We start from the raw sequence: 27677 nt of genomic DNA, 5'->3' as shown, positions 1-27677 counted from the left end.
AGCAGAGAAAGTTTTATCCTGGACGTCTGTAGCCTACGGGCGCAAGGCACACCCGCAGTCCCCACACACGATGCCAAGGCAGCACATGACCGATGTCAGCTTGATTTCAGGCGTGGCACTTGTCTGAGGATACACAGGGTCTCCCTTGATCTTCCCCAGAACCCTGAGGCTGAAGAAAGGAGGAGTTGCAGGCCCAGCTGTCATCTCCCTGATCTCCAGCTTCAGTCTAAGGCTACTGCAATCTGCAGATACGACTGAACAATTACCCCTAATGCATGTCTTCTTTCTGCCCTTAAAAGATTTTTTTATAATTCAATTCGATTACCCAAAGTAATTTCCCTCTAGCACATCTAGGCACCCTAGATGAAACTCCTATACCTTTGGATCCCCCTGCTGACCTCAGGCCATCTGCAGATGTTACTAACATTCTTTGTCCTTCAATAATAATGGACAGCTATAAAATATTCACAGGAAGCATAGAGAATCATTCTCCTTCTTAACTTGCAATATATTAAGCTACTTCTCTTTAGACAGCCCCACACATACAGACCTGTAGTGTTTGACTTTTGCTAAATCTAGCAATACTACATCCTGGTGTACCCATGACAGTGTTCATGCGAGTGGGCTGCCTGACTCCAACATGTCTGCTGCCTCCCTGGGCCCTTGCTGGCATCAGCTATCATCAGCCATCATTGCGATCATCACCATCACCTTCATCACCATTTTCTCAACTGATTACCGAATGGCACTTTTCTGCCTTTATGGACCGCTTCCTGAATGCTAGAGAGACCACTGATTTTTCTCAACGTGGCTTACGGCGAACCTTTGTCCACACAATCCCTGTTTTGTCAAGTGATTGCTGCCATTAGCCATTTGCTGCTGCTCTGTTGCAGTTGACTAATTCTTTAAAATCCATAGTTTGTTGTTTTTAATGACATTGTTACTAAAGAAATCAGAGACCATTAGGGAGTTCATAGTCTTCTTAATAAAAGAATTTAAGGAAGAACTCAGAAGAAAACTCCAAAATAATTTCCCTAAAATTTACGACACCGAGCAGTCAAGCTATGCTCTGCCCCCAAAGCTGCCAGAAGAAAGGAAATAAGACGAAGAGCAAGAGACATTCAGGCCACGTGTAAGCAGCCATCCGGCAGACAGGCAGCCACGTGGGAAGAGAGCTTCAGAGAAGGGGTTTAAGAAGCCCAAAGAACCCTAGAAAGCTCCTTTAGGTGCTGGCCAACATCAGTAAGACAGAAGAGATGAAAAGAGCGAGTTCTGTCTTTCTGAGTTGGCTCCATCCATAGGGACGATTCAGAAAGCAGGGCTTTGGGGAAGGAAAAGCACATTATTTCATTTAAGGAACAATTATTCCACTCATCCCTTTAGCATGGTTTATGGCAAATTGTCCTTTTGTAGGGGATGTCCCCTTCATCTGTTGATTGACCAGCCCAACTGGATTAAATCTAAAGGGGGGAAACAGAGGTGAATTTCATTCTTTTTATCAGATGGAAACAGCTTTCCTGCAGTAGCCCTCCAATGCTACTGTGACAATATGGAGAGCAAAGTCCTTGTGCGCCATCAACTCTAGGACTTTGGTGCCTATATTGCCAAAAGAATTCAATATCTCCAAAATGTAAACACTCTGTCTAGAAGTTTCTTATGCCAAGGACCTAGACAAACTCAGAACCAGTTACTAACATTGCTCATCTGGATGCTGCAGAGAATAAACTCCCGTGCTCCTGTCTCTTTCCTTTGGAAATCTGACTTTGTCCCAGCACAATAGGTGCTGAAATCACCAAGAGGATGATGTATGAAGACCAGCACAGCCCTGAGGGATTGCTGACAATAACCGTTACCAGGTTCATTAACTGCCTTACAAAAGCAGGGCTGTCTCTCTCTACAGTCAGTGAACCCTGACATGCACACATACAATTAGAAGCAAAGAATAAATTAAAAGCGTGTCTTCTCTGCCATTTGAAATAACGAGCACAAGGCATTCTAATCTTTTAAAGCTATAAGTGAATTATAAAACCAAGAGAATGGACAAACTAAGAGGTCACCCTCAAGGGCCCCGGTGGCAAAAATGGGCCACCAGTCCACTGTGAGAAATCCAAGTGAGAACAGTACTCTTCCCTCACTGATTTTTGCAAATATTTCTCTCCACAAGGTCTAGTATTTATTCTTTGTAAATATCTTGCCATTCTGGACTTGGAAGTGGCTGAAAGCACTATGCTGTTTAGTAGCTTGGTTCTCCTCTTGTATGGATCCATGAAATCCTTATCACCCACATGCTCTGGTTCCCAACCCTCCAGAAGATAACACTGCAGCAAGAATGGGTTCCTTCTCCCAGGAAAGAAAATTAGCCCAGTCTACACCAAACGCCTCCCCATCCCTTGACCCCTCATCATGTGATCCAAGTGGACTTTTCCAATGTCCAATCTGATTTCTGTCACCTAGAAAGTAGATGCATCAACAGCACAAATCCCATTAGCAAACACTCTTAGCTGCCCCCCATCAAGTCCTCTAGGTCAGCTAATGTCACCTGCCCTGCCCTGCCCTGCCCTGCCCTGCCTCTCCAGTCTTTAGTCAAGGGGCAGATGGAAGAAGCAAAAAAAGAACAGGGTGTTTTGTTGTTTGTTCCTGTCTGCTGTCATGAGTCTCAGGAAATATTTTAGAGGCTTTTTTTTTTCCCCTGAAGCTAAAGTCAAAAAAAAAAAAAAAAAAAAAAAACCACTGAAAAAATAAAGATATTCACTTGCAAAACAATGGCCCTCCAGAGTGAGACAAACTTAATGCCTTTGAAACAAATACACAATCAAGCACATTTATGTTGTCCTTAACCTATGACCAAGTATTTGCACCCTTGTCTGCACTAGGTGCTGCTTGTCTGAACTGACAGAGCCTTCGGAAAGGAGTGTGCTGTGGACTGCAAAGACTGAATTCAGGGACCATGGAACAAAGTGTCAAGCACAAGAGGGGACACTGCCAAAGTCAAATAGAACAAGAAGACAAAACTGCCACCATTCCTCCACCTCCTATGACCTCTGCCTTGGATACCTCTGTCTTCTGAATTTATTGCACTGTCCAGTCACCCAATACCGTCAGACAAAAGGCTGACCTGGCAAGCAATACGCATAAGCCAAGGCTGCTTACTAGAGGACCCTGGTCAAATACCTTTCCTGCGATGAAAAGGATCAGGGCATTTCTGATTGTTCTCTGCTACTTCCTCCTGAGGGATTTAGGGAACTTAGATTCTCTAGGTGATAGTTTCCCCATTCACGATGTAGTGGTCATGAAAGTACATACTCCCCCATTCCCATGAGGATTAAATTCACCCAACCCCACAAACGCCATTCATCTGACAAAATGAACTATAGATACCCCAATGAGAATCTGAGTCATCTCTGGGAACTGGATGTAAATCTGCTGGGGTTGTGGCTGAGGTTCAGGGTCACAATATGGTCAGGCTAGGGCCGCTAAGACTGGCAAGTCCTGTAGGAGGATCCATACCAAGGAGACTGTGTCTGATGCTAAGCAGACAGTTGATACTGCCTTTGAAGACAGGATAAAAACAGCCCCAGACCCCAGACATCTATGCCTTCTATGATGATTGTAAGGGCATAAAGGCACTCCTGAAAATTTCAGCTGGACAGCATGTTCCCAGACTGCCTTCCCTACAGCTAAATGTCACTCGGAATTCAAAAGGTCCCTGAAAATTTTAGAAGTGTAGAATATAATCAATGACTGGTATTTAATAATGAAGACAAAATACTCTAGGAGGTTTCAAGAGATTTTTCTCTTAAAGGCATTAATGAAACCAGAAAAGTATTATAAAATGTGTCTTAGGTGAGTTCTCTTGGTGTATTTTTCCCCTGATATGTACTACGGATCCTTGGAGCTGAAAAGATGACTTAGTTGTTAACAGCACTAGCTGCTCTTCTAGAGGACCTGGGTTCTATTCCCAGCACCTACATCACAGTTAACCACTGCCAGTAACTACAGTACCAGGAGATCCAAAACCCTCTCCTGGCCTCCACAGCTATGGCATGCATGTGGTACAAAGATATAGATAGATGCAGGCAAAACACCAATAAATATTAGAAAAAAACTTTAGTAGTAAAGTCTACATAGTAGCTTGGAGAACAGCTTAGCAGGCAGAGTTCTTACTTGACATGTAAGAACTGTATATGCTTAGTGATGCATGCCTGTATCCCCAACATTTGTGAAATGGAGCTAAGGGATCAGAAGCTGAGGGAGGAAAGGGAGGGAGGGAAGCAGGGAGGCAGGCAGGGAGGGAGGCAGGGAGGTAGGGAAGGAGGATTTTTTGTTGTTGTTGTTGTTTAAAACAAGCAAACAGACTCAAACAGCTTGCTAGCTGTCTGCTCCCAAACCAGATAATTACTGTGGGGGTAAATAGTTCCATGCCTTTTCCTCTCTGTATCCTCTAAGATAGGAGCCTCTTGAATACCCAGGAGAGTCCACAGCCCTTCTGTGGATATAAGGACCCACTCGTGTGGCCCACCAGGGTCTCAAAGGGCTTAAATGGGACTCATGTTCTAAGCTTGAATTGTCCTTCTGCTGGTAAAGTCACAGCCAATTCTACCCCGCTATTACCATTCTTTCTCATTGGTGATCAGTGCCTTTAACTCTTTTCCCAGCAAGTATGTAACTCAGAACCATCTTATAGTTCTTCAATCATTTGGTTCTTCTTCAAATAGTTATTGAATACCAGCTGAAGGCCTGAATTCTGATGATGATACCAAAACAAATGTGGTCCTCTCTTAACAGACATGGCTATCTAAAGACAAATATGAAATTAAACTTTAATCCACATCTTTGCATTTCAAGGGTACTGGTCAAAAGCATCATCACAATAGCCATGGTCATCACTCTAGGACTATGTGCTGTAGCAGAAGATGCTCCATGGTCATCACTCTAGGACTATGTGCTGTAGCAGAAGATGCTCTAGATGCTTTCTTAAGGACCAGTTACCTCACAGAACCTCACAAGTTACAGAGAGTACTGTGACCCTACTCCCAGAGTTTGAGATACCAGGAGTTCAAGAGCCCAAGACCCAAGACCCAGCCCTTATTTTTAAGAGATATAAGCCAGGATTTTCTGTCCTTAAAAGACTTCTCGACTGCAGCTGTCTACCTCACCCAGCATGCTGACGGGCATGCAGCAGTTAGGAAGCTTCCTTTTTACTTCCTCATAACTAAGAAGCATTTTAACAAGCTGTTCCCAAGTCCTTGTTCCTTTTGGCGTCTGTTTCAGAAAATGCTGCTCTGAAGCTGTCATGGCCTCCTAACTATTCCCGCTCTCTACTGGAGCAAGATGACAAAGGGCTTTAAGTTCTACAACAATAGAGTAAAATTAAAATTTCACGGTGATTGGATAATCCCAGCCACCTGAAACCTTTGCAGAGCAGGGATGTATTATGAATACATTGGTATTCATGACATAATCACTTTCAAACAAGTCGAAACAAAGGTTAATTTGATTTTGAATGTCTTTAGCCATACAGAAAATTAAGGTTTCAGTCAAACACACCATTTAGTTACGCAGTGAAGTTCTTGAAATTACCCCCCAAATATTTTTTATGTTTCACAAAAGAATCATTAATCCTAAAAATAAATGTATTTATAAGGATCTGTGTATGATCTAATCAAGTAATTTTTCCTGGAATTTTCCCATTTGGGACTGTGAAGTAGGAAGCTTGTGTCTTTTTGTGGGAAGGAAAATTAGTGCCAAAAACAATATATTCTCAAACATTGTTTCCCTTGAGCATAATGCTGTGTCTAAAGAAGTTACTAGAAGCCCTAATGGAATGGACACAGACCTTAAAGAAAAATCATTGTTATCGTTTATCTTTTCTACGTGCGCGCGCGCACACACACACATACACACACACACAAAGTTACAACCTTCAATATTTAATTCCAGATCAGAAAAGAGAATTAAACTAGTACCACCCCTTCTCTACTAGGGACAACATGAAGTGTAAAGGGACAAAGGGCTTGTGTAAAATCACATGGTTGATAAACAAAACATCTCAGCCTTTGGCTGCTAATGCAAAGACCCAAAGTCACACAATTGCTTTTCTCTTTCATTAATGGTTACAGAATAAAAAAGGCTGCTATAGGCTACACCTTCTGTGTTTGTTGTTTTATTTTGTCAGGGACAAGAAACATGTCAGAGGACTTTCTGTAACGAGCAGACTGGCAGCTTTGAAAAGAACTGTCAGGGGATGCTTGGACTAAAAGTACACTTTTTAGACCACACGGAGATGCAGACAGGACCTCAAACTATGTATGTTTAGCTGTGAAAAACCCATCCAATGAGACTGGCTGTCTCCCTCTGGCTATCTGTGTGGAAGGGGCCGCAGACGGCAGGTGCAGTGCTGAGCATGGCGGTGGGATCCTACCTGGCATCAGAGCCTGAGTCACGGCAGCACATTTCTCCTGCAATTATTTTCCTTTCCAGTTTTAAGGTGTTCTCTCTCTAAGCACATAACTCTTTATCACAGTAACTTAAAAACACACATTAGCTGTAATATCCCTTCAATGCAAGTCAGTTACCACAGTAACCTGAGAAACACACATTAACTATAATACCCATTCAATGCATTTACCTTGCTCATAATTATAGTCACCTATTTGTAACTATATTAAGTGATAGGTAAATAGCATTTGCGTGAGAAAAATGAATAAATTCATGTATTTTTCACAAGTAACAATAAAAGCCAATGGCTTCATTAAAAGGTTGCCGCTAAAACCCAAGAGTACAGGAATGTGTTTGGACCTCACAGTCTCTAATAAATAGTATTCATTTCAAGGAAGAATCAACCTTCTCTAATGGGAAAGGATGGACGACAGCTTCATCGACTACCTAACAGTTCACAGCTCTGAGACAGACATGGCTTGTAGTTGTGCTTCACTGGAGTGGCGACTGATGTCAGTGTATGTGGATATGTGATTAGCCTGCAGGGCCCACTCTGTTCGAGCTGATGCTTTTGTTGGAGGAGACTGGAAAGGAACAACAAAAATACTACCGCAGCTCTATGAGATAAAGTGAGACAGGACCATCCTAGAAAAGTCTTTTTGGATCATTTGAAAGCTCTTCACACAATCCATGGAAAATGTCATCTTAAATTTATTTCCTTGTAAGATATGTCTTGTGCAAATTAAGATCCATGTTATAACACTGGTTCTATGAAGCAACATAGTTTATTAGTCTTTAGACTAATAATTCTGGTTCCTCCCACTGGCTCCTCCTTACTGATCTTGCATAACCTTGGTCCTGTCAATCTGCAGTTTTTCCCTTTGTGAAGTAGGGCTCCTAACAGCACCCACCTCATAGAACTACAGAGAAAGGAAGTCTGTGAAGCAGGAATGACACCGCCTGTACTTGAGGTTTCTGCTGCTGTTGCCCATTATACCCAGCACAGCTGCTGTACTATGTTAGTATTAGCCAACAAAGGAACACGTTCTAAAATTGATAGTCTTAAAAGAATTTTTAATTTGAGAAAAGCAGGGTTATCTACCATGCTCTGAATCACATAGAAGATGGTAGCCTGCCTTATGAACCAAGTGGGGGTGAGGTGTGAACTTGTTCAACTATGTTGAGGTGCTTGCCTTACCAACAGGCTCTAGAGGGGCTGGACAATTGCTGAATTGTCTACTTTCTGGATTAGTACCAGAGCTAAGATTTTCTTTAGAGCAGGTGGGATGGCTTGGAGGGCAAAGCATTTTCTGTGCAAACCTGACCACCTGAGTTGGATCCTCAGAATTCATCGTGGAAAAGGAAAATCGACTCGTACAATCTGCCATCTGACTTATACATACATGCTGCAGCACAGTCTACCCTCACACTCCCAACCCTACAATCATAATCAAAACAAATAATCTTTACTCTTACATTGCAAAATCCATAGACATTGGCAAATTATTGGCAAATCTCTAGACCCCTAAGGAGCGACTGGGCAGCACTGGCACAGCCTCCAAGGCTACTCTGGTGAACAACATAGAAACAGTGTCTGGGGGCTGCCAGGGCCTCCGGCTCTCAATTCTTCTAATAAGACAGTGATGCTTCTGTAAACCTGCTATGAGACTCGGACTTGTGATTAGCAGAATCACAGCCTATTTTTCTCACATGATTAGACAAAGACCCAATTATTCCCTCCCTGAACTGGCTGATATCTAAAGCATTATAAACACACCATAAAAAAAAAACCCAACAGTTGGAACAAAGCATTTGCTTATTTGGACATTTAATAAACTTTACATTGGTGATGTTCGTTTGTTTAAAACATACTTAAGACAAGTGTGTCTTAAACCAACATTTCTTTAAAATAAATATCACAGGATTGAGGAGGCTAACTGAGAAAAAAACATGGGATAAAGGAACATCAAAGAAGTGATGACGTTGGTAAGAGAGGCAGCACTTTCTGCAGAAACAACTCAGATTCAACCTTGTTATCCATGAACCAAAGGACACAGGGCCACGGTGCTAAGAGAGTATTGTAACAGGACAGAAGTGAGCAGTGCATCTGCTGGGTTGCTCATTCTCGATGCTTCAGCAACAGAAGAGCTTGTGAAGCAATAGCAGCAAAGGAAAACCTAAGAGGGTCACTAATAAGGAATAGTACACAGATTTAAAGAAAAAATAATCTTGGAAGGACAAACAATTCCTTTTCCTTTTCTCTAGACTGCAAAATCAAATGGCACTTTGAACAATACTAGATCAGAGGTCATTCCATGAAAAGCTGCACAAGTGTTCTTAAATTTATTCATATTAACACTTCCATCACAATTGGGAATAGAAGCTAGTGTTGGTACCATAGAACTGCAGAAATTATAAGCTTTTCATAGACAACGTTTGCATCTTGAGCTTGTAGCAAAAAGACATTTTGTCTTCCCTTTGGATTAAAGACAGTCTTTGCAATTCTTCTGGAACAAAGAAGTCAGTTTTCTCAAATCTGTTTTATGGCCACATGGGAAGTAGAAGACTGGTCACGGGAAGGCCACCCTGATGTGCAGGGCTTACCATTCTTGCCTTATCTCTTTAGTGACTCTCCTACCACAAATGTAATTGGTTCAATACATTTGGGACTTTGTGGGGGACACATACTCCATGGACGAAATTATCCTAAGTCACAATAAGAAAACATAACACTACCACAATGTCTAGTAATCAGCAAAAGCACTAAAAGTGTAAATAGGGGAAATGTGAATAAGGGGAGAAAATCACTCAGAATAAATGACCCAGATGGTGAAATTAGCAAAGGTGGGATTTAAAGTGTCTATAGGTGATATATACAAAGATTTAAAAGAAAATAATGATACAAAGACATAGATGGGGGAGTTCAGTAAAGAAGTGAAAATGAAACAAAAAAAAAGATTTTTACAAAATTCTTGGAATGAAAAATAATTGGAACAAAATACTCCTTTGACAATTTTAATGGAAGAATGGAGAGGACAGAGAGTTAACAAACATGGATAAATACAGGTGGGAATCAACCTCAAAAAGCCAAAAAGCCATGAGAATAATATCAAGCAATTTCTTTTAAGTTCTAGAAGAAAACAAAGAGAGAATGGACCAGGTAAAATTCTAAGGAAACATATGTTAAAATCTGTCATAATATAAAGAATCTTAGCAAACATCTAAAATATATAGGTGAAGAAAATGCATAACTAATAGCATTCCTTGACCTGTCAATCACACTGTGTCATACCCTGGAAATTACCCTTAACCTGTCAATAATACTGTGTCATACACTGGAAATCACTCTTAACCTGTCAATCACACTGTGTCATACACTGGAAATCAAAAGCAGTAGTGAAAAATGACATAGTGCATACAAAGGAACAAGATACAGATGCTAACCAGTGTCTCGTCGGCATCAGTGTCACCCATCAGAGAACAAAATTCTCTTTTAAAGAGCTCCAGGAAAGCTGGGGCTGTCAATGTAGCTCACACCCACTAAGATCACCCTTCAAAATGCAAGTGAAAGAAGATACCATTAGATTAACAAAAGTTAAGTCGTCACTGGCAGACCTACATTGAAAAAAATCATAAAGAAGTTTTCAAGTAAAAAGAAGTGGAAACAAAATGTTGAAGAAGAAATAAAAAATGGCAGGGGGACAGCAATTAATTGTGTTAAAATGGACTACAAAAAATTAATGAAATGATTTCCAACAATATTCTGCTATAGTCATAGACCATTGCCTAGCCCAGGTATCATCAGAGATGCTTCACCCAGCAGCTGATGGAACAGATGCAGACCCACAACCAAACGTAGACGGAGCTCAGAGAATCCTGAGGAAGAGGAGGAGGAAGGATTGTAGGACCCAGTGAGATCAAGGACACCACAAGAAAATCCACAGAACCAACCAACTATCCTGGTCTCAAAGGAGCTCATAGAGACTGAACCACCAACCAGGGAGCCTGTATGGGACTGGCATAGGCCCTCTGCATATGTTCCAGTTGTGTAGCTTGGTCTCCTTGTGAGACTCATATCAGTGGGAGCAGGGGCTGTCGCTGACTCTGTTACCTGCTTTTGGAACCCATTCCTTCTACCACTTTGCCTCATCCAGCTTTAATAGAAGAGGAGGTGCATAGTCTCACTGCAACTTGATACACCATGGATAGCTGATATCCATGGGCTATCAGAAAAGAAACACAAGAGAAGAAGTGAATGGGGGTGGGAGTGTGAGAGGAGGGGAGAGGAGGGAGGGGAAACTTTGGTTAGGATGTAAAAGCAAAAACATAAACAAACCAAAATGGATGGTTATCTTCACTTTTTATGTTACCCTAACCCTAACTTAACTTATGTTAAGTTCTTAAGAAGACAGCAGTTTGAAAAATCAACAAACAAAACCCCATATTGTTGTGTGTGGTGGCAAACACCTAAAACCCCAGCACTCAGGAGGTGAAAGGCAGGAAGGGTCATGAGTTGAGAGTCAATCTAAGATACACAGTCCACTCCTGACTTGACCAATCTATAAAGCAAAGTAAAACAAACACAAAACGCATTTCTTATGGATTCACAATACATGGAAATAAAGCAGACTGGTGGTTCTATGGCGAGGAGTGGTAGGGAAGAGCAAGTTGTTAGAGAGGTTGTCATCTCAGGGGTAGTGGGGCTTTGCACTCCAAATCAACTGTAGACACACGCTCCTCGAAAGGAGTGTACTGTAATTCCCAAGGCAATAACTGAAAGCTTTATTAAGGATGATTAAAAACCAAAACATAAATTAAATGGTCCCCTAAAATATATTCAATTAAGCCAAGAAAAAGCAGGGGAGAAAAGAAAAACAGCAGAAGCAAGTAAAATTACATCGAAATATTTTTATCAGATACCATTGAACTAAGTTACCTGACTATAATCCAAAGTATCTCAGATGGAAAAGAGAGCAAGACTTTACCCCGTGATACAGGGGTCCCTGTGAAATGTAACACATGGGTTATAGTGCAGGAAGGATTGGAACACTAAGGAGCAGGGTACTATGACCCAGGACACTGAAAGAAGTAAGGCTATTTCCTAATAGCAAAAGACTCAACACCCAAGATGACATGACAGTTCTTAAATGTGTAATAAGAGAACATCCAGATTCACGAAGAGGAGTCCACCAGCACCGAAGGAGAAACATGCCAATCCACAGTCACGCCGGAACATGTCACACCTGAGCACGCAACAGCACAAGTCAAAGTTCAAACTAAAAACTAATGAGAATAAATACATGAAAATGGAAACAGGAATGCAGTGTCGTTCCATTCAAGAGGAAATTTATTTCTCTCCTCCTCCTCATCATCATTATAAATATTATTAGGCAATATTTCTATTAGGAAAGAAGAAATTGAAGTCATAGACTTGGTGTTTAAGGAAGGAAACTAGACCTCAAAGTGTATCATTTTTCATCGTTTTTTGTTGTTGTTGTTTCAAGATAGTGTGTTTTTCTGTATCTTTGGAGCCTGTCCTAGAACTAGCTCTTGTAGATCAGGCTGGCTTTGAACTCACAGAGATCCGCCTGCCTCTGCCTCCTGAGTGCTGGGATTAAGGGCGTGCGCCACCACTGCCAGGTTTATTTTTCACCTTTTATAAAGCTTAAGGACACCCAAAATTAATCTATGATGTCTTAAATTGGAACAGTGGTTTCCCATGGAGGGAGATGGGAAATGAAGGGAAAGAAGGCAGAGGAAGCTGCTAATAAAGTCTACCTTAGCAGGTTTTAGGACCTTTTCCTTGCTCAGCATCCAGATTTCCTATGACCCAAAGCAGCATTCTGGGCTGTGGAGCAGGTTCTGAGGATTCAGCACTTGTCCCATTTTGGGGAGCATATGAGCCTGACTACAAGAAGCCCATGGAAAGCTGGGCACAGAATGCTTGTCTGAACCCCAATACACTCACTTCCAGAGGGAAAGTGCAGACAAAGAAAATCCCACAACCTCACCAGTCAGCTAGCCTGCAGTACGAAGCAGAGAAAGCAACAGACAGAACCTCTCTCAAACAAGGTAGGAGGTATGAACCAACACCCAAGGATATCTCCTGACCTCACGCCCACTGTGGCTCATACACCTGCCTTCACACATATTAAAATGCACGCACACATGAGCACATACAACATATGTAGGGCCCATGGGTCTACCCCTGCTCCCGGGTTTCATCTTGAGGACAGTTTCTGGTCAGCCAGCTAAAATATCCTGTTTGTTCCTGTGCTCCCTCTGTCCTGCCTAGTGGTTAGCTATATAGGGCATTGTTGAATCCACCTTGGGCGTGGTAATTTCCCACCTGCCTGGGGGGTATTCCATTGTGCAGCAGCTAGGTATTTAAGGTTTCTCCCAAGTTTAAATAAATGGCACTCACTGATCTCCTTTCGAATGACCCAGGTCTCTTGTGTGTTCTTTCAATCTCCAGGCCCTTGCCTGGCTCGCTTACAGTACAGTGGCGCGCGTGAACTGAACCGAGAGAGTAACGAAGGAGTCACAAACATAAACTTAGAGATTTTTTTTAAATAGTATTTGTCCAGTTGTAGTCTGATAGTTTATGTAATCTGCTGTCGGTCAGGGCTGAAATACTGGCTCTGTCGCCTGCTATGCTAGGATCCTTCGATCTGAACTTAGCACAAAGTCTGGACTATAAGAGGTGCTCAGTGAACCTTGGTGAGTGAGGATAAATGAAGGAATAAATCCAAAGAACAACCCAACCTCTTGGTAAGCTCACATTGGGTGTAAGCCGGACAGCTCCTGCCCACATTACACTGGTCAAAATGGCTCTTGACAGTTTTGACTAATAAAGACTTTCCTGGAGGGTGAACGTAACCTCTGAGTTTGTAAAACTCCCTTAACCTAAACCAGGGTCTTTCCTGTAAAAATTAAAGCAGTCGGGATATATTGCACTCCCTGAATAGACCAGAATCTCCCATTTTCAGGGACAAACTGGTCTGCTTAGGTTATATTTGTCCTTAAAGCCTCACTTGAACTGTGTGGCTTTTAGCTTGAGTAAGTCAATTTTGGTTTGGCCTGCTCAATTTTGAGCCTGTGGTAGGGGCTTGGTCCAAAACACTGGTTTCCTGTAAGTGTTGCTAAAAAGAACTCAGAGGTGGAAAAGATTACTTTCTAGAATGGAGATAAAGTAAATTTGGTTTTGCATTTAGAGAGTCGCAGGTTTCATTCACTGTGTTTCGACAGATGCTTCTAGTTGTGGTGGCAAACCCAGAATCTCTACTTCCTACAAATGCACCACCTCAGGTGATTTGTCCCGAGGTCTTTTCACATTACGGGAGGTTGCCTTGTCAGACACCATTACAGCACCTTATAGTTCCTTCCTGTCACGTACCATGATTATAATCTAATAACTGTTTATGCTGCCATGTCTTGACATTTGTCTTTCTCACAGGTCGTGCGTTCCACGGGAACAAAGACGACAGCAACTGTCAGTCTAGCTTATGGCCACGCCCCACAGCACGATGCAGCCCCTGGCCACATGGTGGAGGCTGGCACCTGTGGGGGGGATGAGCACTTAGATACAGCAATGGGACATTACACATCCTTTACAAAGGAGCAAGCCCTCTCATGCATCCCAGTCCGGCTGGAATTACAGCTACAGAACCTCCAGGCTGCTAGCCCAGGCTATCTCCATGTGAACAAGCAGAAGTGCCAACCACTGCTGCTCCTTTCACTCACAGATGGCCAGCAGTTGGTGGCAGGAGCCAATACCATGACTGTGAAATGGTATTGACTAACACCAATTTCAAAGTCACGACATTGGCCTCGTCCCAGGTTAGAAGGCAAAAAATCAAGAGTGTGTCACTGCATAAGGGGCACGGGAAACAAGTGAGAAATGAATATATTGAATAAAATGCTCATACTTAGAGATTTCTTGGAAATTATGTACATAGCACTCCTATGATGAATGACACCGGTAAGTCCTAGCCATGGAATGCCAAATGTACAGTCCCAGAAGGCTGACACCTACCCATGATCATCTGCCAAGCTGATCGAAATAAAAAACAAAAGCCCAACAATAGGTTTGATAAGGAAAGAATGGATTTATTTTAATGTAGAGTGTGAAAGTTTTTCTCTACGTTCTACAGTTTTTAACCTCTATTTTTCTTATTTTCTGCATAGAAAGCAACTGATTACCTCTATGAGAAAGGCCCTTCCTTTCCGGCCTTGGATCATCCTTGCTCTTCAACTGTACCTCATCCCTCTGCCAAGAGCACCGCAGCAAGGAATAGTACACAGTCATGTTCAAAGGGGAAGAATGAGCTCTTGCTGGCAGGAGGGTAGTTATTTCCTCCATTCGGGCTGCACTGCTGCCGACCCCTTCTTTGGCTCTCCTTCATGACCCACAGTTTTCGCCAGGGCAGGAGCCTCAAGGCCCAGCAGGAATTCACTGTCTTGGTGGGGATGTGGGAAAGTCTTGCTGCTCAGGCTTTCCTCAGTGGGTGGTGGTAGCATGTCTCAAGGAACTGCTGGGCTCCCATGCTGCCCTCTCCCCACCCTTACACAAAGTTCCCATGGGAACAGCAGTAGTGAGCAGGTTGAGGAAGCAGATCTAAGTACTACCAACAGCCATCCGACCTCAGTGACTCCTACACATCACAGTCTATTGGTCCCCATTTGGAAGTCAGGCCAGCGTGTTCACAAGACAGGTACTTGCAGTAGAGTGAGGAGGAGAAGGGCACATTATGGACAGGCTACAGCATCTCAGCTTTGTCTCTTTCCATCCTCACACCTGTAAGCCCTCTGAATGTCACAGGGCATTTTCTCCTTATTACTTACAAAACAACAAAGAAAACTTATTATAGAAAACTTTGTAATAGAAAAAGCTGCTGCAAGATTCACAATTCAAAATCACATTTTTCTCCTCCATGCACCATTTCTGTGCAATTGGCACTTATTTGAGACAGCTTTCAGAGAAAATGTGTTTGCGGTTCAAAGATAAGCAGGTTTTTAGTAAACTGTCAAAAAGCTTTCTTCCTCCTTCTCCTTCACTGCCAAGGGAAAAACTTCCAAAAGAATTGGGCAGGGGGCAGAGAGACAGAGAGAGAGTAATAAGAAAGGGAGGAAGGGAAGAAACATTCTGTCTGAGTTTATTGGGTATGTGGATCAATTTTTCTGAGAGGCTGAGTGGTTGAGGCGTGGGCCTTGTACCCTTCCTCTATACATAAGGAAGTTTTGACATCAAAATTATGAGAATGATCACAGTCAAACATGTGTGATAATTAGCATGCAACTTGGTTTGTGGAAATCTCTGTTTTCTAGATAATTACCAATCTTTTGACAAAAACCTTATATTAATCACAATACAAAATTTTGTAAACCCACCACCACCACCTAACAATGCAGGAGAGCTGCCCCTGCCTGTTACCAGCTGCAACACTTGGGAGAACAGGCCTTGCCTCTCACCAGGGCAGCACGATAGGGCTAATCCTGTTGGCCGAGGTATAGGTGAGCCAGCCCTGAAGTTGTGAGCATGGGAGAGCTGTCCCCATTACTCACCTGTCATGTGGCAACATGGGTAGGAAAGAGATGCCCCCTCCCCTGCCCATCAACATCTGAGACAGGTGGGAGAGCTAGTCCTGAGGTCCTAACAGCAGGAAAGCTGGCCCTGCCCCACATCTGCCATAGCACTTGGCAGAGTGGCCCCTATGCCATGCCTGGGCAACACTGTAGAGGTGGCCCTGAAGGTACAGATGTGGGAGATCCAACCCTGAGGTCATGAAAGCAGGAGAGCTGTCCCCTCCCCTTGCTCATTGCTGCAAAGGTTGAACTCACCAAGGCAATGCTAGAGATGAGGACAAGGGAGAGCTGGCAGGCCTACCAACCCTGCAACTACCCATGCCCCAAACCAGGCTGTAAGTTGACCCACCCCAACATCCACCCCATCTGTAGGTCTGCTGGACCGTGTCAAGGGATGATTCCTGCAGACCCAAAGCTGAAGGATCTCCACAACACACAGCAACAGCAGATAACCAAGAGGAGTCCCAGCATCAGTAGTAGAGTAGAAACCAGTGGCCTTGAACCAGACCAATGACTCTTTGCAATGAACACTTGCAAGTAAAGATACATGGACAAAAGGGCTTACTGCATGACTCACTATGCCACACTACAGCTTCCATGAAGAGATTTCACAGACACACCCCTCTTTTCCTTTCTATTTTCTTCTTTCTCTTAAATTTTATCGAGGGGGGGCGATGTCTGCAAGGACAGAGGGCAGTTATGTAGGGATAGGAAATGAATGGGATCGAGACGCATGATGTGAAAGACACCTAGAATAAATAAAAAGAAAGTTAAAAGAAAACAAAAATGAAATGAAAATTGTAAAGGGAAGACGTCATGATTGAAGAGCCTCTGCACATCAATTATTACCAATCGTTACTCACGAATACTTGGGGGAATAAAAACTAGACAAAGAGGAGAGAAATCTAGAACCCACAGGAACAAGCCAAAGGGCAAAATTTGTGTCCATAAAAAGGTTACTCATTCCACAAAGGCCAGGCAGATCTACATCCCCAAGAGAGCTGTGTACTTTAGGCTGTTCACACACACAACAGATTCTGTGTTTTTGTTTCAAACCTCAACATAGTTTTTAAATGCTAACAAGATAGCAGCTCAGCTAAGACTCCTTACAGAGGGCCCACAGAACCCTCATAATAAAGATATTTGGGCAGGGCTAGCTCTTAATGAGTCTACCAGCAAATAATAGTCTTTTCTCGTTTACAGTTCAGAATGAGCACAGTCACAAACCTGCTATCTAAAATGAGTCTGGGGCATAAATATCACCTCTTTTCCTACAGGGAAATAAGGAAGCTAAGAACTCTGAAATTTGAAACTCTGCAGTTTAGGAAATGTCACTAAACCAGTTATTATTTTTTCCTAAATGAAAATAGACTTCTCTCTGGCACTAGAGGTACAAGGTCCTTCCTGGTGTTACAACACGGTGAGCAGATGGTAGCAGAGGTTTGGGTGTTTTATTTTTGTTTTTGTTTTTTGTGTTTTTTTGGCTTCTGTTTTTTATAAAAACAATCCTCTGGCAGGGTCACAGAAAGGTCAGCAGTGCCCAGATTAACAATTGATCAGCTCTAATGGACCATCAGAGCAATAAACTCTAAGCCCGTGCTCAAGCCTGCTACCTCATCATAGCCACCGGCTGACACCCAGCTGTTAACAGACTCTCACTCAATAGCATCAGATTTTCAGCAGCTTTGAAGCTTTCTTCTGAGCAGACAGATGCTCGGGAGCAGCCCAGCTATCAAAGGCCTCTGTTTTACAGGCTTCAATCAAAGAGCACCTGGTTTGCTCTGCCCCTGAGATTTCAACATAATACCAGAAGATTATTGCAACATCTTCTCATGTTCAGGTGACAGTGGTGCCCTCTCCTAGTTTTTCCGCTTACACAAAGAAAAGGTGAAGGAAGAGGCCATGCAGGACCTCTCACAGAACAGAAGGGAGGGGCTGGATTTCCTGGTGTCTTTTGGTTGTTTGTTGAGAGATCTCCATGCTTCATTTGTGTTCAGGGTACCACACTTGACCAGAAGAGTCAGCTGTCCCTCTGCAGAATGTCATTTTACAGCTGCCATAGGAACCCAGAACAGTCTGGGAAGGTAATAATAGCTTCAAACACTACAAAAGAGCACCCCTCCCTCAGCATCTCCCTGAACAGCCTAAGCGCTGCTGCTAAAGAATCTACAAAGCCTGCAAGCAATCCTGCCGACCTCTCCACAGCACCAGCCTACCTAAGCTTCATTGAGAACAGACTTCAGAATGAAACTGAATGTAAACATCAGAGACAAGCGTGCTAGATTTTCCCAAACAGCTCTGATTTCCAACTGCAAACACACCTCTACTCATGACTCCAAATCTCACTCCAGGAAAAAGCAGAACCATGGCAAAGGGGTCACACAAAACCCAGACCAGTCAACAGTAACACATTATTACTATCCAATACACAGCCTGCATTCAAATCTCTCTAGCCAGTTCTGAATCACACATCCATTCTATTGTCCCAGATCCTCAATTTCTTCTAACTTGGAAAAAAAAAACCCTCAAAGTTTTCTTTCTTGAGTTTGTCATTTTTAAAGAGAAGCCCAGAGAGTAATTCTTCACCGTGCCCCACAGTCTATAGTTGCCTGCGGCTAAGGCTTTTGTTCTGGAAAACATGTGACCCGAATCACTAGAGAGTCACTCATCACATGCCTGATAATGGACTCTTTCTGGGTCATCACATCTGGAGCAGGCTTCCATATAGTACAGGTGCTGCTTCCTGAGCATCATTAAAATACTGCCATTGTTAATGCCTTGCTTTCTCCAGGCTTGCCCACCAGTTTAACATCCATTGAAGATCCCTGTCTTAAGCAATCATTCTTTATCTCCATTATTTCCTCTCTATGTGGTGATATCTTGTCTGTGCTGTAACAAATAAAGCTTACCTGAAGATCAGAGCATGCAGCTAGCCACTAGTTAGCCATAGCAGCCAGGCAGTGGTGACTCACACCTTTAATTCCAGTATTTGGGAGTCACATGTCTTTAATCCCAGCACTAGAGAGGTGGAGTCAGGAAGGGATATAGCTGGGCAGAGGGAGAACAATAGGCAGGAGGAGAAAGGAACTCTAAACATCCATTCTGAGGACTTGTAGAGAGACAGGATACCCATTCAGTCGGAGGACTTACAGAGCTAAGAGCTGGCTGCTCTGTTTCTCTGATCTTTCTGCTTTCACCCCTAATATCTGACTCTGGGTTTTTGTTTATAAGACCAATTAGAATTTGTGCCACATCCATATGTATTAGTTAACTTTTACTGTGAGAGACTTTACTCCATGCTTAAAGATGTATCTAATTACACACCTGTGCATTTATTGGAGCACACCACTGGGTTATTTTACTTTGTTTTGGAAAGAAATGTATTAGAATTAGTTCTTTATTTTGAGGGTAGTGTTGAAGTCACATAAATGACATAGGGTGTATGTGGAGGTCAGAGGACAACCTGAAGGAACTGATTCTCTCTTTCTGTCACTTGGGGTCTGGAGATGGAGCTCAAGCTGTCAGACTTGGTGACATCACCTTTACTCACTGGGCCATCACAGTGGCCCCATATGCTTCCTTTAATCGCTATTCACAGATTTATATTGATCTGAGGGTCTGTTATTTCCAACTGAAACTCTCTGAAAAGGCACCAGGATTCCAACAGGAAGGCAGCAGCGCCCCACTGGCCATGCATTCCACAGGCTCTTGCCATCTTTACACTCAGGAATGTGCCTCCTGGTGCACATTAATCCCTCCAGCCTACTCTAGGACCTCTTTCCTCTGAAGTCAGGGCTTCCTGAAGACAGGAGTAACCAGTGGGTGGCCTATAGATCGCCATAAAGTCACTGTGGAAGGTGCTCGTTGCTATATGCAAAGTCCCTTTGCTAGACTTGGCCCTTTCTCTTGCAATTTTGTCAGAAAAAGGTGCCAACTTCCCATTCTTTCCTCAGTGCTGGCAACTGTTCCTGCTGCCTCTCCACACCACCCGCTGGGGTTCCCTACACTTGTCTACATTTCTGCCTGCTGTTTTAGGTTCTGTGCTGTAGCTAACAGTGACTCCCGGTTCACACCCTACATATTTTCCTCTAGCCCCTCTGGACCCATCTTCAACCTTCTCCTACCTGCTTAATGACTCAGGAATCTGAACACCAGCCTACAGTCTTCAACATGGGACAAGAAGAAAGCCTGGTAAACCCGTAGGGGTCTGTTTGCCCCTGGAGTCCACCTTAGTCTGCACACTGTGACTAACTGTACTGTTCTAACAGATGCCATTTCCCTGTAGCCATTCCCGCTGGGGTCTGGAACTCTCTTCTTCCTGCAGCTTCTACCAGCCTGGAGTTCATGGTGAGTGTATCTTAACCCTTGACGGTCATTTGCAAATAATCCCTTTGTTACCCATGCATCGGTTCCCCCATTTTAGCGCAGCCGGGAGAAAGAGACACAAACTAAAGCTGCTTTAGAGATACCATTTTTAGGACTTTAAGATTTGTGTTTCTCTTCATATTTTCCATAAAAATGAAAATATTGCAAAATAAACACTAAATTCCTGATTGGGAACACACACCACTCAGAGAGATTTGTTTCTTTAGCAAAGAGCAGACCTAAAAAGTAAGACTTGCCCTTCTGTTTGTTTTTTTGCAGTGAAGTAAAGGTACAAAAACAGTTCAGGTAAGTACCTTCAAGGGACCCGAAAGGTGGGTTTTTCTTTCTGCTCACTTGTTGTCTTTGCTAATATATTTATTTTATATGAAGACCTAAATCCTTTCCAATCAGTCTGCCTCGAGTGCGAGTTCTACTACAATAAATATGAATGACTAAATGTCATAGCGTAAGATTCTTGTCTTTAACAACCGGTGCAAGGACAAATCCATCATGACATGACTGCCAGTCACTGATAACCCAAACTCCAGCTGGGAAATACAGCTTTGGATATCCAACATTCTGTCACTTTACCATTGCAAACCCTAACAATTACCATTAGTTTACTGATATAACTCATCCCCCACATCAGGAAAGTTTTACCAGAATCTGGTATACATGTGTGTGTGACATGATCTGCTATAATTGCCACTGGGAGAACAAGATCGATGATTGCTGCCCTTCCCCAACAAGAAGGAGGCAATCTGTGCCAACTCGGTACCACCCTCCCAAGCATTGTTCTCCAGTCACTGAAACACACCAACAATTTAACTCAAATTAAAGTCAGCTTACCTGCAAGTCAGCATCAAATTCATGTTTCAGGTGTGCCTCTTCTGCAGCCTCCACAAGCCGCTGGAAAACATAAAGCAATAATCAAAATCAGGAGTATGGCCTAGACTCCACACACACTATGGAAAGACTAGGGCGATTTCCCATCTGAAAAGGATGGCTCACCTCATTGGTAGACATTACCGCCTCCATGAAATAGGACATTCCATCACAGTCAAAGTTTAGTTTCTGCCTCCATTATCTAATTATGTCTCCTAAAATAAATATGCATACATTTGATTCCCAATGAGGATCCAAAATTTACCTAGAAATGGTATAACTTAGATTGCAAAGGTCCTTCATCAAGATTTATTGAGTTTTTATGGACCCAATTCTCATTGATTTAGAATCTTCCCCACTGGTTTGGGAAAGAATTCTTATTTTAATTACCTTAATCATTGAATTCCAATTCTTTCTGCTTCATTTCTAATACATCATTACCAGGAGATAGTTATTTTCATTTTATTATGTGCCAATGCTATTTTAATAATAAGCATCTCAATAAGGCAATCATTGAGATTAAATTAATACTCAAACCCCAGAAAACCACAGCCATGTATAGTGCCTGCTTTGGCAGCATTGGTCTCACCAGGGAACTTGCTAGAATTGAAAAACTCAAGATCCTACCCAGGACCCACCCAAACAGATGCCCTGAGTGGGTCAGTCATATGCTGAACAGGAGCTCTCTCCAGGTGACACCGCTGTTGCTGGAATCTGGACACCACAGACTGAAAACAGCGCCCATTTCATAGTCTGCCTCACCCTGGGGGGCTCGAGAAATCCCCAAGACTTCTCAGGTCTCATTCATCTCTCTGGGTACATCTGTATTTTCATTGTAAGACATGAACATCTTTAGAGAAGAGAGACATAGGATGGAAGTAGTGAGAAACAGAAAATGAAGAAAGAATAGGAAGCTCCTGGGCACACTGCCCTGAGGTTTGGCTGGATGGTAATCTTCCCAGAACTGTCCCAGTCGGAGTAGCTTGCCAGCTCCTGGGATCACAGTGTGCAATCTGTAAATGTATCTTCATGCACTGTGACAGATGAGTGACAGGAATAACAGAAGAAGCCTATGCCTATGAGAGCTTATTCTTCTCATCTTTGTAACAGACTCAGAATTGCTAAGCATGTAGCAGGGAATCAGTTCCACGAGGAGATTCATATGTAGATATCATGCAGGACTTTACACTTACATTAACAAAATCACTCATGCATTTTGAGCACTTGTTTACTTAAACACCTTTAAGAGATGTTTAATGGCATCTAAATACACGGAGAGCCCGGGGGGAAATCACTGGAACATCTAAATGATAAAAAAAAAAACCTGACAAAATAAAACTTCACAATAACTGTAAAGTAATACTGAAACAAGCAATGAATTGGAACAGAATAAAACAAATAAGAAAACAAGATGGAAATGTATAAACTGAAAGAATACATGAAGAATATTTCACATATAGCATTTATTCTACATTAGAATGAATGTACCAATATGTATAAGTGTATCATGCACGTGCATCCTATGTAACATTAATTCCTATGTTACATAACATGGACTGTATATATTTCATGTCTAACACAGTCTGTCCATGTATATATGCATGCCATGTATATGATGCACATGTATCCATAGCTTTTAGTGTTCACGTAGAGCATAACATGAAATGTATTTCAGCTAGAAACACTGCCATTCAAGGCTCCAGCACAGGAGACAACACCCTGGAGAAACAACTGGACCCTGTTGTACTACTGATGAAAAGAGCAAGAACACGCTGATAGCAGAGAGGTATTGAGAATCTAATTCTTCTGATCAAAGCTTTCCGGTTCATTTTCAAGTTAAATTGTCATGTGCCTCTAAAAAACTTAATCCTTGGAGATATTTTCCCATCATTGTCTCAGAAGAAGTTTAGGGAATACCACTCAAGAGAAGAGGGTCAAACAGTAGCTGCCCGCCACTTTTCATGGAAAGTGACTTAGGACAAGGCTTGGAACTGAAGGATGCTCCTGCCCCACAGTCAGATGCAGGACTACCCCGCCTGCCTGCTGGGGCTAACGAAAGCAGACTTACATTTTCTGGGGGAATGTAGAGGAACCAGACTGCAAGAACAGACTCCGATGTTGCTCCCAAGAGCCATGAGAACCAGCATCTTGAAACCTACAGGCCTTGGAGGAAAAACAGAGGACATGCAACCTTCCTATATAAAATGGTACTCACAGAGGGTATTGTGTGCCAATAGTTTATGGAAATTGAGCCCGAGATAAAGAAGTTCTTATTGTTAATAAAATAAAAAGAAATTCATCTTTACCTAACACAGTCAAGACCATTTGACTTCAAGTTCTGGTATGTAGCCATGGGGAGCCTATAGCATCTCTCTCCTGAGCAAATATCCTTATCACGCAAGTCAAATGAGATGAGTTTAAAAAGTTTGATTATCACTTACAGGGAAGAAAAAAATCTATTAAATTTGCTAATATTCTTATGTAAGGAATGGCCACAGAGCCTGGGGAGAGCAGCCTCTCTATTATATCTATTAGAAAGGCAGCATACTTTTAATAATAATAAGTTAATTTTCTCTTATGTGAATTTCCCTTTTGAATTGGCAGATAGGATTATAGAATTGAATGTGGTTTTTAATTAAAATTGAATGCTGGAAGTTTTAAAAAGGCTTTGAAGACTCCAGCCTGAGCCTTGAGGTAAAGAAAAAAGAAGCGGCGGCCACAACTTTCCCTTTCGTTCCTTGAAGACAAAGCATCTCTCTGCTCTCTAAAAACGGCAATAATATAGCAGGGTATGCACGCTCGTCCTCAGACAAAGCACCTGCCGGCTAAAAGGCGGTAATTCCTGAGGCAAGCCACCTTGCACTCTTTTTATATTTCACATAACTCTTCCATTTTAGTGAAACAAATACAAACAAGAATCATCTCTATAAATAAGAAACATTAGAGGCCATGGGCTGTGGACAGTATTTATAGCTGCAATGAAGGCAAAGCTGCCAAGGGGACAATGGGGACATTAAAGCATTTTTAAAGCATTTCATTGGACATCACATCTCACTTCTTGTGACAAGGACCATGTGTGTGCACCTCTACAACACCACAGAAAGCATCAGCTCCCATTTCCTCCCCAAACACTTATATCAAGGCCAGAGGTTAACGACCTCACAGAGGCCAGCCTTTCTACTGTGGTCCAGAAGGCAGGGCGGACGAGTCACAGGGAAAATCGGATAAGAAGAAAATGGGGTTGTGCTGTTGTTGTTCTCTTTTTTTTTTCTGTTGTTCCTGGTTATTTTGGCTTAAGAAGGGATGAAAAGAAAGTACAGGATGTCCCGGGAGAGACAGGAAAGGTGATGGAACCTTGATGCTAACTCCAAAGGACTTTACTACGGACTCCCGCTGATGGGACCAGCAGGAACAAATTGTGTACAAATGAAAAAAAAAATAAATGTTCCTGAAAATCCCCAGAGTTGGGGAGAGACAGTTACAGATGAAAACCCTTAAAGCAAAACAGTCATATAAAAACCATATGGAACAGCAAAGAACTATTTTTATTCCCCCTGTTAAAGCTAAAAGCCCTGTGCTGTAAAAGCTGCTATAATGTGATGCTTGATTTTAACAAAGATTTCAAAACAGTTCATATATTTAGTGGGTTTTGTTTAACATTTCGCAATGATACATTTCATACTTATATGAAGGCTCGAATTCTATATAAAAAAAATGAATTCTTCCTCAAATAAGGTTGGAATTCAACTACAGTGACTCGGAAGAAAAATCTATCATCGTTAGCCCGGATTTGGGCTGCAGTGATGACTGGTGCAGACACAGCCCATGAGCTGTCATTAACACTGAGACCAGGTGTCTATTCTGTCCCAGCAACACAAGCTCCATTTACAGGGGGGAACATAGAGTCATCAAGGTACCACTGTGTCTACAATGGCACAGTTCATTTTCTTCTTCCCCTAGATCCTGTGAATCTTGTTTTAGGTGCTAGGGTTTGGAGAATTACAGCCTTTTTTCATCACGGTGTACTCAGAACCAAGAATGCCAGCAATGTGGGAAATGGGAGGGCTTTGAACGTGACGTGGAAATGGCTCCTAGTTTGAGGACTGCGGAGATCCAGGTTTCTCACAGTCATGTACTTCAAAACCAATAGATCCCAGAAATAAAATGACAATTCTCTATCTTCCTTAAGGATTGTTAGTACATTAGAAGTCGTTTTCGGAGATCGATTTATCCTAAGATGTATGAAACACTTCTATCTTACATCAAGAGTCATAATCCATTTAAGAATCATTACAGAAGTTGAGGAGACAGCTGAGATGGTAAGATCACTTGCTCAGCAAGCCTGAGGCCCTGAGTTGAAATCCCAAGCACGCACATAAAAGTCCAGGCATATCTGTGCATACATATGATCCCAGCATTAGACAGCAGAGACAGGCAGATCATGGGAGCTCATTGTCTGACCAGTGGAGCCTAAACAGTGGGCTTCTAGTTCAGTGAGAGACCTTACTGGGCCGGGCGATGGTGGCACACGCCTTTAATCCCAGCACTCGGGAGGCAGAGGCAGCCGGATCTCTGTGAGTTCGAGACCAGCCTGGTCTACCAGAGCTAGTTCCAGGACAGGCTTCAAAGCCACAGAGAAACCCTGTCTCGAAAAACAAAACAAAACAAAACAAAAACAAACAAACAAAAAAAAGAGAGACCTTACTCAAGGAAATCCGGCAGAGCCTGATACAGAAAGACACACGATGGCCCTGCTCTGGCTTCTGAATAAGCACGAACTGGTGTCAACACCTGAACACTCATGTGCGTGTACCAAACACAAACAACACATATGACACACAACATACCACACAAACACACACACACAGACCATTACATTGAAAAAATGCTAAGCAAAATATTTGAATTTACATTTTCCTTCCTGCTGGTGCTGAAATCCTTCCCCACAGGTCTTGAAAGGCACTTCCTAGCTCTCTAGGTTCACAGAAGAGGCACAAGGGGAAATGGCTCTTTACAGATAAAGGGTGAAGAATGTTACCAGGAAGGCAAGGACATGTGCCAGAAACAGCAAGATTCAAGCTCTTAAGAACTGGAAGCATTCAGAAGCCAGACAGATACCAAGGCAATGTCTAAGGTGACGGGACTTTGCGGGTAAGACAGTATTTTGGAAACAGATATTAGTCAAAACCCAAACAAAGCCCACATATTTGATAAACAACAAAGGGATGAATCTAGAAAGATTGACAAAGGCAAGAAGCAGAAGCCAGTCAGGGCTTCACTGCTTCCCACCACTATGCTGTGGCCACAGTTAAAATCATATCTGGGGGCCTAATCATATTCTGTAATCTTTATTGATACAAATGTTTTTACTTTTCAATTCCAGTAGAAGAGGCAAGGAGAAATCACTAACTACCAGGAAGATTGCTCTTCGGAGAAAAACAGCTTGGAAGAAGGCTTCATTATCTCTTTTGTTCCTGTAGCAGGAATAAGCTTTGTTGCACACGAATGAACATTTTGTATAAAATGCCCTTCTGCCTGAAAGCCACAGAGCTCGCTTCTGCTCCACACATGGCAAACATTTCAAAGTGGATTTAAAAAGCTCATCTATAAGGTTTCCAGAGGAGGCAGGTACCAGAACAATGGGCCAGACACACCTCTCCAGTGTGCCTTGTGCAGTGATCCTCCCTGCCATCATACCTCCCATTTCCTGCCTGCTTCACACTGTGGAAGGCTGTGCTTTTTACAGGACACAATAAGCCCAGGGTTTCCATCAGGAGACACGATCACAATCAATAGCAAATTATCTTTGTTTCCACAGGAGGTACCTGTTATCAACTTGAGGCAGATTAAATTAATAACCTGTTATCAACATGGTCAATTTCTAAACTAAGACCATTTCATTCAACATGTCAGGCTGCATTTGCTCAAGTGTGGCATGTGCTAAGCTGTGAAGGATGGGGAAGCCCAACTGTGCACAAAGAACCCAGGGGCCTGGGGAAGGTGGAAAGGAAAGACAGTATAACCACTAGCCCAAGACCCTTTTCCCAAAGGATTCAGTATTTAAAGAATGACTTTCTACTGGGCCCCTGGATGTGTCTTAGGCTTGCCCATCAATATCAAGGCTATTTAGATGGAAAACTAGACAAGTCCACTCTGGGCCCTTTGGCTGAGATGACTGGGATATTTCCTTTGTGGATAACAAACTCTGTTTGTGTGTATGTATGTGAGCATGGTACTTGTGGCATATGTGTACATGTATATGAAGGCATATGAGTCTGCACATTTATGTTCAGAGGCCAGAGGAGAATGCTGGGTGCTCAACCCTACCACTTTCCAGCTCATTCCTTTTTTAATTTATTAGATTTTTTTAAAAAATATACCAATCCAAGTTCCCACTCCCTCCC

At 42.6% G+C, this 27677-nt stretch overlaps 1 protein-coding gene across 2 annotated transcripts in view; it reads right to left on the bottom strand.

The window, feature by feature from the left end:
- The window catches only part of Cacna2d3 (calcium voltage-gated channel auxiliary subunit alpha2delta 3), an 840411-nt gene that overhangs the window by 541575 nt on the left and 271159 nt on the right, over positions 1–27677 (bottom strand). For both annotated transcript variants that reach the window (XM_057770101.1, XM_057770100.1), the window contains exon 4: positions 21238–21297. In XM_057770101.1, coding sequence (XP_057626084.1) covers positions 21238–21297 — 60 coding nt within the window. The remainder of the gene's footprint in view (positions 1–21237; positions 21298–27677) is intronic.

The sequence above is a fragment of the Chionomys nivalis genome, chromosome 5 (assembly GCF_950005125.1).
Source record: "Chionomys nivalis chromosome 5, mChiNiv1.1, whole genome shotgun sequence".
Classification (NCBI taxonomy): domain Eukaryota; kingdom Metazoa; phylum Chordata; class Mammalia; order Rodentia; family Cricetidae; genus Chionomys; species Chionomys nivalis.
The sequence above is the reverse complement of the archived record's forward strand: the minus strand, read 5'-3'. Positions and strand labels throughout refer to the sequence as shown.